Source organism: Monopterus albus, unplaced genomic scaffold (assembly GCF_001952655.1).
Source record: "Monopterus albus unplaced genomic scaffold, M_albus_1.0 scaffold39.1, whole genome shotgun sequence".
NCBI classification, from domain to species: domain Eukaryota; kingdom Metazoa; phylum Chordata; class Actinopteri; order Synbranchiformes; family Synbranchidae; genus Monopterus; species Monopterus albus.
The window spans coordinates 1,405,010-1,419,010 of record NW_018127919.1 but is presented as its reverse complement, the minus strand read 5'-3'; the positions used below and the strand labels follow the sequence as shown (position 1 = coordinate 1,419,010).

General features: G+C 41.8%; 2 protein-coding genes across 8 annotated transcripts in view; both read right to left on the bottom strand.

Moving 5' to 3' along the window:
* The window catches only part of phldb1a (pleckstrin homology-like domain, family B, member 1a), a 29,683-nt gene extending 18,187 nt beyond the window's left edge, over positions 1 to 11,496 (bottom strand). For 3 of the 7 annotated variants that reach the window (XM_020598966.1, XM_020598971.1, XM_020598973.1), the window contains exons 1-5: positions 6,600 to 6,725; positions 3,698 to 3,796; positions 3,004 to 3,127; positions 2,134 to 2,304; positions 1,167 to 1,292 (exon numbers count right to left, since the gene is read on the bottom strand). In XM_020598966.1, coding sequence (XP_020454622.1) covers positions 1,167 to 1,292; positions 2,134 to 2,304; positions 3,004 to 3,127; positions 3,698 to 3,796; positions 6,600 to 6,602 — 523 coding nt within the window. In that variant the 5' untranslated portion in view covers positions 6,603 to 6,725. Of the gene's footprint in view, positions 1 to 1,166; positions 1,293 to 1,425; positions 1,627 to 2,133; positions 2,305 to 3,003; positions 3,128 to 3,697; positions 3,797 to 6,573; positions 6,726 to 10,012; positions 10,251 to 11,165 lie in introns of those variants that run through there. The other 4 variants (XM_020598970.1, XM_020598969.1, XM_020598967.1 and 1 more) reach the window with 4 other exon arrangements.
* A 973-nt stretch (positions 11,497 to 12,469) lies between these two features.
* On the bottom strand, positions 12,470 to 13,027 carry h2ax (H2A.X variant histone). The gene has a single exon (XM_020598961.1). The coding sequence runs from the start codon at positions 12,945 to 12,947 to the stop codon at positions 12,519 to 12,521; it is 429 nt and encodes a 142-aa protein (XP_020454617.1). The 5' UTR covers positions 12,948 to 13,027; the 3' UTR covers positions 12,470 to 12,518.
* Between the last annotated feature and the right edge of the window lie 974 nt (positions 13,028 to 14,001).

Genomic DNA, 14,001 nt, shown 5'->3' with positions numbered 1-14,001 from the left:
GCAGGAGGGAGACAGAAACACTTGTGCATGGTCATTCCTGTTAAATAAATAAGGAGGTCAAGCACTCTTTAAAAGACAGTTGTAAAAACACACATGAACAAATACACAGTGGAAAGAAACTGCCCTGTGTCAAAGGAGGGTAGCCCATAAAAGAAAAAACATGCATGCCTTAAATAGCGATGCAAACACACACATTCTCACATACTTTAAATAGTGATAAATGTTCTTTATTATGAACCAAACCCAGCAATTGGGATGTTGTGCTCCTCAGTGGTAGTGTAATCCTGCAGGGGTCTGGAGTTTCTAAATATAAAAGCTACAGCCGTGTATCTCATTGAGAGCAGATGAAATCAGGGCCTGGTCAGGAAAGAGTAGGCTATATACACTGGGCAGGGTGTGGTGGCTCTTACTGTAATGTCTAGGCTCTGACAGCCAAGCCATTAAGGTCAGAGGAGAATAGAGTGTAAATATCACCAACGGTACAAGGAAACAGTTAACACAATGATATAACATCATGTAAATGTGACCGTAGGTAGACAAAAAATACAAACACCGGTGGCAAATACTCTAACAATCCTTTGTCACAATGGGGTCACACCTCGAATTAAAACCACAGTTTTAAATGAACCAGATCACAATGTAGGCCGTAGATAATTAGTTCTGAACAGCTATTCCAGCATCCTCCCATGGATAATAATAGTTGGGCTGGAGATACAGAAAACCGGTTCTAGCAATCTTTGTGTCCATTTTGAGAAGCACAGAACAGGTCATTCATTTCTGACTTTTACAAGTTATCATGTGCTTACCTGTGTTTGTTGCATGTAATCTCAGTAACCATTTGTGAGGATGAAACATTTTAGACAACTAATCAAATACAATTTGATCACGTATGTCACCCTACCCCAAAGAACAAAGCCTCGCAGTTCTTTGCATCATGAACTACATCAAATTGTATGATCCCTGTTTAGCATTAGTGGGGAAATCATGCAACTTCTCTTACTTTTCTGTAAGGTAGAGGGAACCCAACATGGTTGTAACAGTTTGTGTGAATAGCTATGTGCCCAAAGCATTTGCTCTACCCAGAAAACTGTACAACCCTCACCCAGCTGTCAGTGATCATTTTATTCCTGGATTGTATTGTATGAATATCAAAGCAGGATCTTTACCAGCAGGCATGGTTTTTGTGTTGCTCGGTCCGTGGCTTCCTCCGGGCATCATGCTCTTCATCCTCAGGGCCTCCTCTGGATGGTTGAAGCGGAAAAAAGTTGACTGACCAAAGCACAGCATGCACCCTGCCAAGAGAGAAGACCATGGGAATAGAAAGGTGTCAGTGATGTGTTGGTGATCGTTTTCAAAAGCCTGTTTATCCTCCTGCAATATACTGACTCCTTAGCTAACATAAATAAACGGAGCAGCTAAACTCACATGAAATTAACCCGTCAGTGAAATCAACCGCTTCTCATTTCCCTGCATTTCCGGTGGCTTTAAAGAATGTGTGATTGACTTTGAGAGTCACACACTGAATTTTGTTTCCAGTTATGGATATTCCACAGGGAGTTTAGTGTTTATTTCCTCCATCAAAGTAAAGTCAATATTGTTCCTTATGATGTAAAAAGAGCAGTTTCTTCCATTCTCTAGGTGTTTTATTCAGCAGTTTGGATCTGTCTACTCGAAAGCACGACAGTCCTTTGAATGAAGCAAAGCCTGAAAGGATTCGTGTTCGGCAGCTGCTGCCTCCACACACCAGCTGATTCAAATGGTTTCATATGACATTCTGGATCCTGTGGAGAGGGGACTGAGAGGGGCGGGACTAATATGCTTTTTTTATGGCAAGTATGCATGTTACAGGAAGGACATGGGAATGTTTTGTTGTTGTGATGCTAGACAGCGTTTTTAGGCATTTAACACTCAGCCAAACTTGGAACTTTCTTCATTTTAAATCATTTGTATCACTGTACATTAGTGTCATGGTAGAGATTAGAGGGAGGTTTTAGACTGCTAAAGACACAATATGCAGCAGTGTCCTACTAATGATCATAGTTATGGTTTATTTAATTAACAAATATAAGATTAAAGATAAACAAGCTTTACCAGCCATGTTATTGCAGTTATTTAAGTCTGTGACTGTGCTACCTTGTGTCAGGCGACAGGGTTTGATGACGGGAAGGCCATCTACCGAGCACTGGTTTCCACATGGGTACAGGGTGATGCTGCCTGCTTGGTTTTCTATGTAGCAATGCTGAGCTGTGATGCCAGGGCCCTGCAGGGGGATATCTGTCCCCTCGCTGCCCAGCGTGGTTCTTCCTGCAACAAGAGAAAGCGTTTTCTCAACGTCAGTTACTGGAGAGCCATGCAGAACTGTGAATACCTTTATGAAGTATTCTTAGGTTGCCATTCAAAGCCAGAGATGATGGGCTTTCATCTCAGAGGTCAAGGGCACGGGGCGGAGTAACCGGTGTAGTTAGCATGTGACTGAATGTTGAACAACAGGTGTTAGTCTCAAGAGATGGGCTCAGCCTTCGCAGATGAAAAGTATCCTATCATAACCACTGACCATTTATTGTTGTAATTTGATTGTCAATTCTGCTTTATCACTGTCTGGGTGTGAGAGCTATAACCCAACACAAATGCACATTATATATTCTCATTTTGTAGCACAGAGGAGAGTCAGTACAATGAACATCCCAGAAGGCTCTAGTCTGGGGTGCTACTGTCACACCCTTGCCTCTCTCATTCTCTGTGGTGTCTAGGCTCTGTGTGAAACAAATGGCGCAAGAAAATCACAAACAAGTGGCAACTGTGGCACAGTATGAATAGCAACAAGTTGATTAGAACGGAATGTATTGTCAGTTTTTGTCAACTCATCGCTCATGTGCTACACAGTTAAAACGTGTTTGTGGAAGCCTCTATACTCCTTATAGGGCTAACAGTCACATACGTTACACATCCTATAGTCAGAACAGACACACACACACACACACACACACACACACAGGTCATCACCTTCCAGCAGTGGCAGCAAAGTGATGGCTGTGCTCAGTCGTCCACTGCCCAAACTAACCAGGTGGGGGCGCTCTGCCTGGACTTTCAGAGACTTTCCTGTCTCAATCAGGTCCAGAGGAGTGCTCTGTCCAAACCAGATGAATCAAAAAACATCTACTGAAATACTTTCTACATGCAGCACATCGATTTTACACATCCTGAAAGTTCTAACACACTGAAGTGGGCATCTATTTTGTGGTGAATCTTAAATGTGAAGAGTACCAGTATGAACAGTAGGAAGTATATGTTTATATGTACTTCATTCAAACTGTACTACAGGCCCACATCATATGAAATGTCTCTTCTCTTCTAGAATAAATGAGGATAAAAAATAAAAATCTGATGGCAACATTGTAACAGAGACATCTGAAAATATCAAGACTAGAAACTTTTACTATACAAGTATGTGAAGTGATGTAAATGCAGCAGCTGTCATATGTGTATTAATACTCAAGAGCCATATTCTGTCATCCTGGAAATAGCATCATGTACAAACCAGATGTCTGTGTGCAGCTGTGTCTAAAGACTGAACATGGTATGATTTTAATGAAAGATTGTTTCATTCAAAGTCTGATTAAAGAAGAATACAACAATTACAGTCCATATGAAAGAGACAGAGCATATCAGCTTTAAATAGTCACTGGCCCAGACTCACCTGTAAGACCTGATGCATCTGTCGTCCATGTTCCACTTTATTCTTGCTCGTGCTGTCCATGTCAGCTGGACGGTCAGAAGCGTCTGTCACGTGAAGATCCTGAAGCAAACATGCACATACAGAGAGAGAAAGGGCAGCAGGAGATGAACGAGAGCACTGGGAATACTGCTACTGCAGTTGTACTACAGTGGGAACATTGCTATCCTTACAAAGCCTGCTGCCCTAGTTATATGCCCATGTGACCAAACCATTATACTGGGTAATTGTTTCTTCAGAACTAGCTCAATCCATCAAGAAAGCTGACGTTGATTTACAGTCATGGCCAAAAATACTGGCACCCCTGCATTTCTGTCAGATAACACCACTTCTCCCAGAAAATTGTTGCACGCACAAATTCTTTGGTATTCTCATGTTTGTTTCTTTTGTTTGCATTGGAACAACACAAAAAGCAGAGAAACAAAGCCAAATCTGTTCCATTCTACACAGAACTCCACAAATGGACTGGACAGAATTATTGACACCCTCAACTTAATATTTGGTAGCCCACCCTTTGGACAAAATAACTGAAATCAATTGCTTCCTGTAACCATCAGTGAGTTTCAGACCACTCTTCTCAGGTCTCAGATTTGAAGAGTTTCATCTTCCAGCTGCTGTTTTGAGATCTCTCCACAGCTGCTCTATGGGATTTAGATTAGGATTCATTGCTGGCCACTTCAGAAGCCTCCAGCTCATTGTCTGGAACCATTTCTGGTGCTTTTTGAAGTCTGCTTTGGGTCATTGTCCTGCTGTAACACTTAGGTTTTGGCAAACTTCAGTCTGGCATTTTCATCCTGGGGGGTTCAGTGTCTTGCCCAAGGACACTTTGACATGTGGACTGCTGGCACCGAGATTTGAACCTTCAGCCTTCTGGCTGGAGATGACTGTGCTACCCACCGCACCACAGTCGCCTCCCCAAAACCGCAATGGGCTGTAAACATCTTGACAATGTTGTGCACAGTGGACACAGGAACAGCCAGATCTCTGGAGATGGACTTGTAGCCTTGAGATTGTCCAGGCTTTTCCACTATTGTGGTTCTCAAATCCACAACACACAATTGTTGAGTCAGCTTTTCTCCATTTTAACTGGTTGTCAGTATGATTTCTATGTTGCCAACACCTGTTGATTGCTACAGGTGAGTTTCATTACAAAGTAAAAGAGCATCACATGCTGGAAATAAAACTATTTCTGATGATTTTGAAAAGTTGTCAGTAATTTTGTCCAGTCTATTTTTGGAGTTCTGTGTGGAATGTACCAGATGTGGCTTTTTTCCTCTCTGCTTTTTTGTGTTGTTCCAATGGAAACAAAAGAAATAAACATGAGAATACTAAAGAATTTATGAATGGAACAATTTTCTGGGAGAAGTGGTGCGTTATCTGACAGACTAATGTTTTTACATATTAGAAAATGAGCACAAACATGGCAGTAGCTGTCTGATATTATGTGAAGGTCAGAACAATTGAGAGTGAGCTCTGCAGGTGCTTGACACATCAGGGGCCAGATCACTACTTCCTCTGCCCAAAAGCAGTCATTGTGACTCACACACTGATCTTACAAACACACACATTTGCTGCAGATTAGATTCAGCTGTACCCTCATCGCACTCACATCAAACGAGACAGGAACAACAACAACCCATGAAAACCAGACATGTCTCAAACAATCACACAGACACATAAGCAGTCCAGATGGCGCACCATATTTTTCTGCTAAAAGCTGGTATCCACATCTTTCACCATCACCCTCATATGAGCTGTGTGTCCAGGCAGCTCTGCATTCCAGCCTAACTTAAAATAGACACAACTGTCTACTGCCTGTTTTGTCTGCTATGGATGAGCAGGAAACTTAAATCCTGTCTTTTTGACCCTGAACTGGTACAGATCAATCATCTAATGCTCTAATTTCTAAATATGATGAACAGGTGGTGACAAGAAAAGCAACATAATTTGTGCTGCCAATCCTCCAAAATTCTAAGTCACAAACTTGGGGTGGAGATATTGTGTCTGAAGGCAATATTTTCATACTGATCAAAGTAAATTTTTGTTCTGTTTCACACCAGCACATGACTGTTGCATCAAAAAGAAATGCTTCAGCACATTGTCACTTCATGCTGACATCACTTATCAATGAAAATTCTTGAAAACAAAAAAGCCAAAAACCATCCATAGCTGCGGTTGCCCCAAGTTTAGCTCTGGCTGTTTGAGACAACACAGCGTTCAGGCTGCGTCTGATGTCACTCCAGATGAGGCTGCTGACTGAGTGAAACCACACATATCTCACAATCATGTCCAGTGTGTGAGTGACACAGAGAACAGAGTGTCCCCTGTGTTCAGCGCTGACACTGGACCTCTCACGCCTCCACTGTCAGCCCACTGGCTGTCAACACTGGCCCTCATTGAGCCACGCACTCAGCCACAGGACCGGAGCCTGGGCAGGGTATTGTGTCTCAGTGTGTCTGACTCACACACATACACATATGCTCTTGCACCCACAAGCCTCAGTAATTTAACGTACACACCCAGGCTGGAGAATAGTTTTAACGCTTGCAAATGCAGGGCCTTCCGATATAACCTGTTATTATGGGGGCAGTTATGCCCTCCAGAGTTGCCATGAGCTTCTGAAAATAGACACTGCCAGCCACACAGTCTGGGCTGCTATGTTTTAAAGAGGAATAACTTCTGCTTAGGACACTGACAAAACAGAAGAAGATACTTATAATTATACAATTAAATGATTGTTTAAAAGAAAAGTGTCATTTTATAAATGATACTATACAAATAGGCAGAAAATCTTTTAAAAGAGGAACAATGTTGAAAAATACAACCAACAGTTTACTTACTTCTCTGACAGACACGCAGCTCTTACCATTTCTCTAACCAACAGCTAAATCCATGATTTTGTCTGAAGCTTATTAATCCATAGAGAAGCGTCCACATTATTGTTTATGTCTTGCGCCCAGCTTTTTTCATTCACTCTCTGAGTTCCTCTGCTATTTCCCTCCTCCCAGCCCCTTCTCCTCCCCATCCCGGTGCAAAGTTACATCCCTGACACACACAGCGCACTGCCCTCCAAAGGACCTATTTTTTGTTGCCTTTCGTTCCTTTTTTTGGCAAATAAGCCTTATGAATGAAGATCTTCACTCTAACACTGAACTCCACTTTCAAAACATAACCTAAGAGAAATGCTGGGTCATAGTTCATATCCTCCTCAGAGTCTGAGGTGTATTCACTCCAACTTCATTTCCATAGAGTGAAACATCAGCTGGACTGCACCAGGTGATCAGAAGAGACTAGAAACCAAGCATCACAGTATATGGAAGAAATAACAAGTGATGCTAAGAGTGGGAGATGGAAAAGACCCTGTGTTCTCTGACTTCCTGCTCCACACTGGAATAAGGGTATTTCCACTTTGGAAAACTGTTGAATAACAATTTGTGACTCCATGAGCCAGCACAGCGGATTATAAAGCCAGTACTTTTATGATGATGGGATAGACAAATACTACATTCCACAGGAAGTGAGTGAACACATGTGAGCTGTCTTTACAGACGTCCCACAGGACTGATTTGGCTTTGACACAGACAGAGACAGTGAAGGAAAGTGGGAGAAAGGCTCCACTATTGATCTCTCAAGGCTTTTCCCATGGTTGGGGGCCAGAGAGGAGAGACGGAGGAAATGAAGTAGATGATGAGTCACTAAGGAAAATACAAAACAAACAAACAGAGGCAGCTAAGTAACCAGATGGACTTAAAGCAAAGTCTGCAGGGAAGGTGGATGCTCTGAGTCAGTCAGCCTCAGTGGTGATGAAGTTACAGCTGAGGGGGTGAAAAGTTTGAGGCAGATTATCACTACATCAGATAAGGCAGTGTAGCAAATGAAAAGCATAATTAAAATCGTTGTCAACCACTTATTAACATATAGTTTATTTTGATTTGGATATTATTTTGGGTATTGTTTAGTAAATGGTGTTAGCTTGTTAAATGTCTTCATAGCCACACCAGTAGTAGTACAGAAGTGTGTAATTCAACAAACTGAGTGTTATTTTGTTGTGTGACATCTTATCTTGTTAATTGGAACACTTTCATTAGAATGTCTGAAGTAAAAAAATTATAAAAATGTGCTTTTTACTGGTCAAGCGGTAGCATTGGTATAGAGATTGTGACATACAATTAGTAAAATATAGATGTGAAAATAAAAGTTCTTGTCTGATAACTTTTTACTACAGGGCTCCATACCTTAAGGTCTAATGGCTTTGCTATAAAAATGCTTCAAGCTACATATTTTCAGATCTCCGCATTAACAACGTGCTCCATTTAATAAACTGTGACACAACAAAGCATTTATTTATGTGTTCACTTATGTGTTTGGCTCGTTGCATTTCAACATTCTGAGTAGTATTGCAGTTTGCAAGCGTTCCTTGGTACGCTATTTTTTGTTATTTAAATAAAAGGAACTGGTTGAAAGCTACAGTTTAATAACGCTGAGTTTTAGTGAGAAGATGATATAATGTTACAGTCAGCTAAAATCATCCAGGCTATGAGGGTAGATTTTTATTTTGATTTGGATTTTAAATGTGTTGGTCTTGCCAGTTTAGTTGATAAATTACAGTATGTAAAATGAACCAGATGGATTGATTAATGTTAATGCTTGTTTTTTTTTTATTATTATTGTTAGCCAATATTATGACTTAATGCAACTTCAGTTTTCCTCTAGGTGGACTTTGCTGTAAGGCTGAACTGAATGTAGTGAAACCTCAGCATTCAAACTGAATAAGGAAAGTTTGCAGCTGCAGAGTCAGGGAGTGTATTTACTGATCGCACTGGTGTGTGGATTTCTTACAGGTCTCGAAATATGAGTCTGGTGGGAGGTTTGGATTGGTCAGCTTGTGTGCCATACAGTGCTGCAAAGTGTCGAAACTGACCTGCGGAGCAATAATCTGCAGATCTCTGTAGGATGTCTGGACATGACATGAGAGCCAGGTGAAAGAATAAAGGAAAGGAAGAACTGTGCAAGAGATGGCTCAGGGAGACTAAGATAACATTCATGCACCTGAAAAATGTATGGGGACCTTTCTTACCCTAAACTGAGCCTCTCAGGCCCTGCACAAATCCTTTTTCTTTCTCTAACACTGACAGCCTAAATCTGATCTTTGACCTTTTGACCTACTCTTAAACATAACCATCTGAATAGAAGGGCTTGTTTGTGGTGCACAGTTTGGGTGAAATGCTACATGAGAAACTCAGGACAAGAAAAACCCTCATCCTGAAGATTCACAGATGGTTGGAGAGATTAACATTTTCTACAGCACAGACCCACAAAGATGCAGATCATTACTGTCTAACATATATTTTTGCCAGACTATCCGAGACACAAAATCTCTCCTGTTATACGTTAACAAATTGACAACAGTCATTGGTATCTTATGCTAGCACTCGCATCCTCATATACTGCAACAATCATCACACAGTACAGACAGCACCAGCTCACAACAAACGCTAGACTAGCCAAACGGTCCTCCGATAGGACATGACCCCAAACGAACACAACAGGAAGCTGCTGATTCCCACCAAACAGATGTAGTTTGCCTGTGTAACATCTGTCCAGTTGTCTCTCATAACCTAAAATGTTCAAAAAAATCTGCATAATAAAATCGGAGGTGGAAAGTAATTAAGTTTACTCAAGTACTGTACTTAAGTACAGTTTTGAGATATCTATATTTGAGTATTTTCATTCTCTGCTACTTCATACTTCAACTTCAACTTCACTACATTTTACAGAAAATATTGCACTTTGTGCTCACTATATTTTTTGATCACTTTAGTTACTTTTCAGACTTCGTTCACCACTGAATAATATATCGGATCTGTCTGCCAATGTCAGAAATGAAGCACGCTGAATGTTATTTTAGTGTTTAAAAGTTAATAATATATTCATTCAGGCACATGTACACCTCACACTCTTTTGGGGAAATCCTTCATCAGTCTGTAATTCACCTAAGTACTGGACACAGGAGCCCTGAAGGCAGCCAGATCCCACACAAGCATGTAAAAGTGTACATTATATAACAGTGATAATGAAAGTATGTAAACTGTCTCATGCACCATGCATGTGGGTCATAAATGAAAGTATGTAAACTGTCTCATGCATGTGGGTCATGTTGAGCTAAAAACTATTGCAAACTGCCACAATAACCTCATTATCTCCTTCTTTCTCCCAGTTACTCTTTACCTCGGTGCAACACATGCACACCATCACCCAGACGTTTTTGTTTCTCATTACCCGAGATGGCCAGGAACATCTTCTCGCCCGTCAGACCAAATATTAAAAATACCAGAGACGAGGCATCTTCACAGCTCTTCTTAAGGAGTGCCAGCCAGTTTTCTTATCGAGGATGGTAATATGCTGTCAGTTCTTCTCTGCTGCTGAGTTTCTTTCAAACTGAAGCATACATCTTTCCACCAGGTCCACCCCTCTCTCCCTCCTCACTTATCCTTCCCTTTTACACTCATTTGAATAAAATCCCCTTTGCATCCTTACATTGCTATTTATCACATGGCAGATTTGTTGTTTCGATCTCCAGGTTTTCTCAGATGTACAAAATGTACCAGTGGGCACCTACTCGCTTGACTTCACCCCTCCCTCTTTTAGCTTTAGGTAACGTTTTCTTTTTCTTTTTTTTGTGTTCCAAGTCGGAATTAAAAAAACATGGAGCAAGTGTTTTCTGCATGAGATCACTTCAAACTAATTAAGGATTAGACATAGCCAAGGGTTGTTGTTTTTTAGACACACCAGTGACATTTCACCAGTTTCTGTCTTAACATTTCTCCTTTCATGCATAAAATTACACAAATAACCTAACCATAGAAAAAGCAGAGATAAACTTATCATCTTCGTTTGCTTTGTCATGAACAGCTGGGAAGAGCAACACCAGTACATTTAGAGCTTTTTGCAGGGTGCCAATTAGGAAATTATAGTTTTCACAGTCAAAGGACAAGTTTTTCCTCTCGTGCTGGAATTTTTTACTTGGCTGTTGGCGTTGGACACGTTGTCAAGGCCCAAGTAATTGGTTCAGTCTGTCCTGGGCTCAGTTCAGACTTGGTGCGCCATGCTGCTTTGGCCACTAATCAAACAGTCAAAGCAGACAAATATCTGCCCAGTCCATTACTGTGAAAATGTTAGGGGTGATTTAAACTGCACGCTGTGAGATGTGAAAGGGAAACAAGTACACCAGCCTAACTCTTGGAGGGACAGATGGATCCTCAAGGTTTTCACATTTTAGTGCCGACTCCAAGGTTTTCATGTCCACTAGGAAACCTTTTTGTGAATCTTTTCTTGGGCTTACGGTGAGGATGCATGAGTTGAACATCTGTTGGAACAATATCCACAGTAAACAGTTATTAAATTAAGGTATGGACATAAACACCACACATACCAAGATTTCAGATGTGAAACCGTTGACCCCTGGTGGTAAAGTCAGTCATGTGCACTCCCACCATGACTTCCTTTTTGTGTACAGCTTGGATTGTTTTTTTCCTTCCAACACTCTTATTTGGCCAGATGGGGTTTGGGGTTTTGTTCTGACCCTTGTATAATTAGACATCTCTTTTAGCAGGACATACTATTCTAACCTAAGTCTCACTATAACCCAGTCACAAATACTTTTAGAGCTAACTTGATTAAAAGGAAGGCAGCAAGCACCCCATGCTGGGCTGAGACTGTATCCAAATGCTGCAGTAACTGAAGCCTTTGTTGCTTCCTGCCCGATTTCTAGCACACGTGGTTACTTAGATGGTGACATCTGCAGTCGGAGGTTTATAGTTTACGTTATGCTTGTTGCTACCAATGAGATGCATTTAATCGCGTCCCTGTGCTCATGCTTTTAAACCGGCTGCAGTTAAGTTTCCCCCAAATGGTACAAGGAAACACCTGGAGCCTGAAGAACAAAGAACCGTTATTGTTTTGTGCAGGCTTTAACCACACAAACGCTTAATTCAAGACATTGGCCTAACGAGTAAAAGCCCAGCGCCTGGATGCAAAACGCCTTTTAGCCTTCATTTGACCAGCTTAAAAAGCTGTGTTTAAGTTTTTCACATTTCTCTTGAACATTTTTAAAGGCACACTGGGTCATTGTTGGCATTTTGAGAGCGTAGTTACCGCATGTCTGCTATTTAGTTCACTGGAGCGATTGGGGAGGCCAAAGCATTATGGCATTAACTATAAAACGAGCAGTGAAATCAGCGCCTGTGAAGGGTAGAACCTACATGATCAACCCACACGGTTTACACTTATCTGAAACCTTGTGTGAACATAGCTGAAGAGTGAATTCCCATTATGTTTTCAGCCAAGCAAAAAGTGCCCTTACATTTCTAATGATTTAAAGTTACGGGATTTAAGAGTTTGCACAGTCACGCTAACCACAGTGAAAACGAACTGCAGGGTGTGTTGCAGGACCTGCCCCATTAACCAGCCGTGCAAGTTAGCAATCATGGCCATCTTTTCCCCAGACATTAACAGCCTAGTTTAGTGTTGGTATAAGCCTGCACAACTATATTAGAGCCTGAAACTCACTTTAGAAGTGTTAGCTTTTCTATTTTTTTTTCTTTTAAGCTAGCTTAACCCAACATCACATCTAATAGTAAATGACCACTTCTATAAATCAAGCGTTTATTAACTCAACATGCCAGAAGTTAAACAAGTCAGCGTTAAACAGAAAAGTTGCTCTTTCAGTGAAGAATGGGTGGCCCTTAAAAGGGCCTTTTGGGTGTTATTAGCCAGCAAGCTAATGTTAATACTCCTGAGACTGAGAGGAGGCCTTCTTTCCAGCCTTGCCGGAGCTCGGTGCAGACTGGCCGGTCTTCTTGGGCAGCAGAACAGCCTGGATGTTGGGCAGAACACCGCCCTGGGCAATGGTGACACCGCCAAGCAGCTTGTTCAGCTCCTCGTCGTTACGAACAGCCAGCTGAAGGTGACGAGGGATGATACGGGTCTTCTTGTTGTCTCTGGCGGCGTTGCCAGCCAACTCCAGGATCTCAGCGGTCAGATACTCGAGGACAGCAGCCAAGTATACAGGGGCCCCGGCGCCCACTCTCTCAGCGTAGTTACCCTTGCGGAGAAGACGGTGAACACGGCCAACAGGAAACTGCAGACCGGCACGGGAGCTGCGGGTCTTGGCCTTGGCTCGGGCTTTGGCTCCAGTTTTGCCTCTTCCAGACATTGTCAATTGTCGAGATACTCTTTCTAAACAAACTACTACTGTTGTAGATTTGTAAGGTATGAGGAAATGACTTCGACACGACCTGGATATAAACCTCTCGCTTTGTCCCGCCCTAAAACGCGATTGGCTTTTAGACTGAAAGTAGCCTAGTCTGATTCGCTGAAAGAGGTCAAAGGAAACAGGAAGTCAAGGGCTATTGGTGTAAATTGTTCTACCTCTTAATCCAATCACAATAGGGTCTACAGAAGCGACAAAGGCGATTGGCTGATGTCGTCTCCGCTTGTTGTGAGAGGGTCAGCCGTAAAGAGGCAGACATAGAAGACCAATCCGGTATTTTCCCTCCAGCTTCAAACTTTTTGGCGCGTTAACAAACTGTGCAGTACCAGTACCAAAGACAATCTAACGCCAGATTTATGAACATTGTGCCTGTAAGTTCATTGGTAAAACGCGGATTCGCCCAGTCATTTAAACATCTTGTTATAGCCTTTCTGCTGTGTATAGCTGGCCTGTGAGAACAATGAAACCCTGGTGCAACCCACACAATGAGCATACACATATAAGACTGATACTCTCAGATGTGAAATTAGTAACTTTAATGTTGTTAGGTATTTTTAGTCAGATAGATATTGGTTAGGTACTTGTTGTATTAGGAATGTTTAGTGTAGACAGGATGTCTAGCTCAGGCTGTTAAATGCTTACTCATTTTCATGAGTTACTCCAGGTTGTTTATGTTCAAGGATAACTAGATAGAATGTTGATTACTGTATGACGTTGAAGGCTAATTCTCAGTTCTTTTGACCAGGAACTCAGAGGAACGAAGCGGACCACTTGGATATATAAAAAATAACCGTGCTGGTTTATTCAAATAATCACAGGTAAAATTAACATTACACGTCCAGGTATCCTCCACCTCCAATACTGCATGCAGGCAGATGAAGCATGAAAGACCCTGAACCACAATAGGCCTATACATTTATCACTTCGGTTGGGCTAGCCCCATACTACACAGGGACGTCAAACCGTGACGTCACCTGATATGCCAGCTTTACAGCTG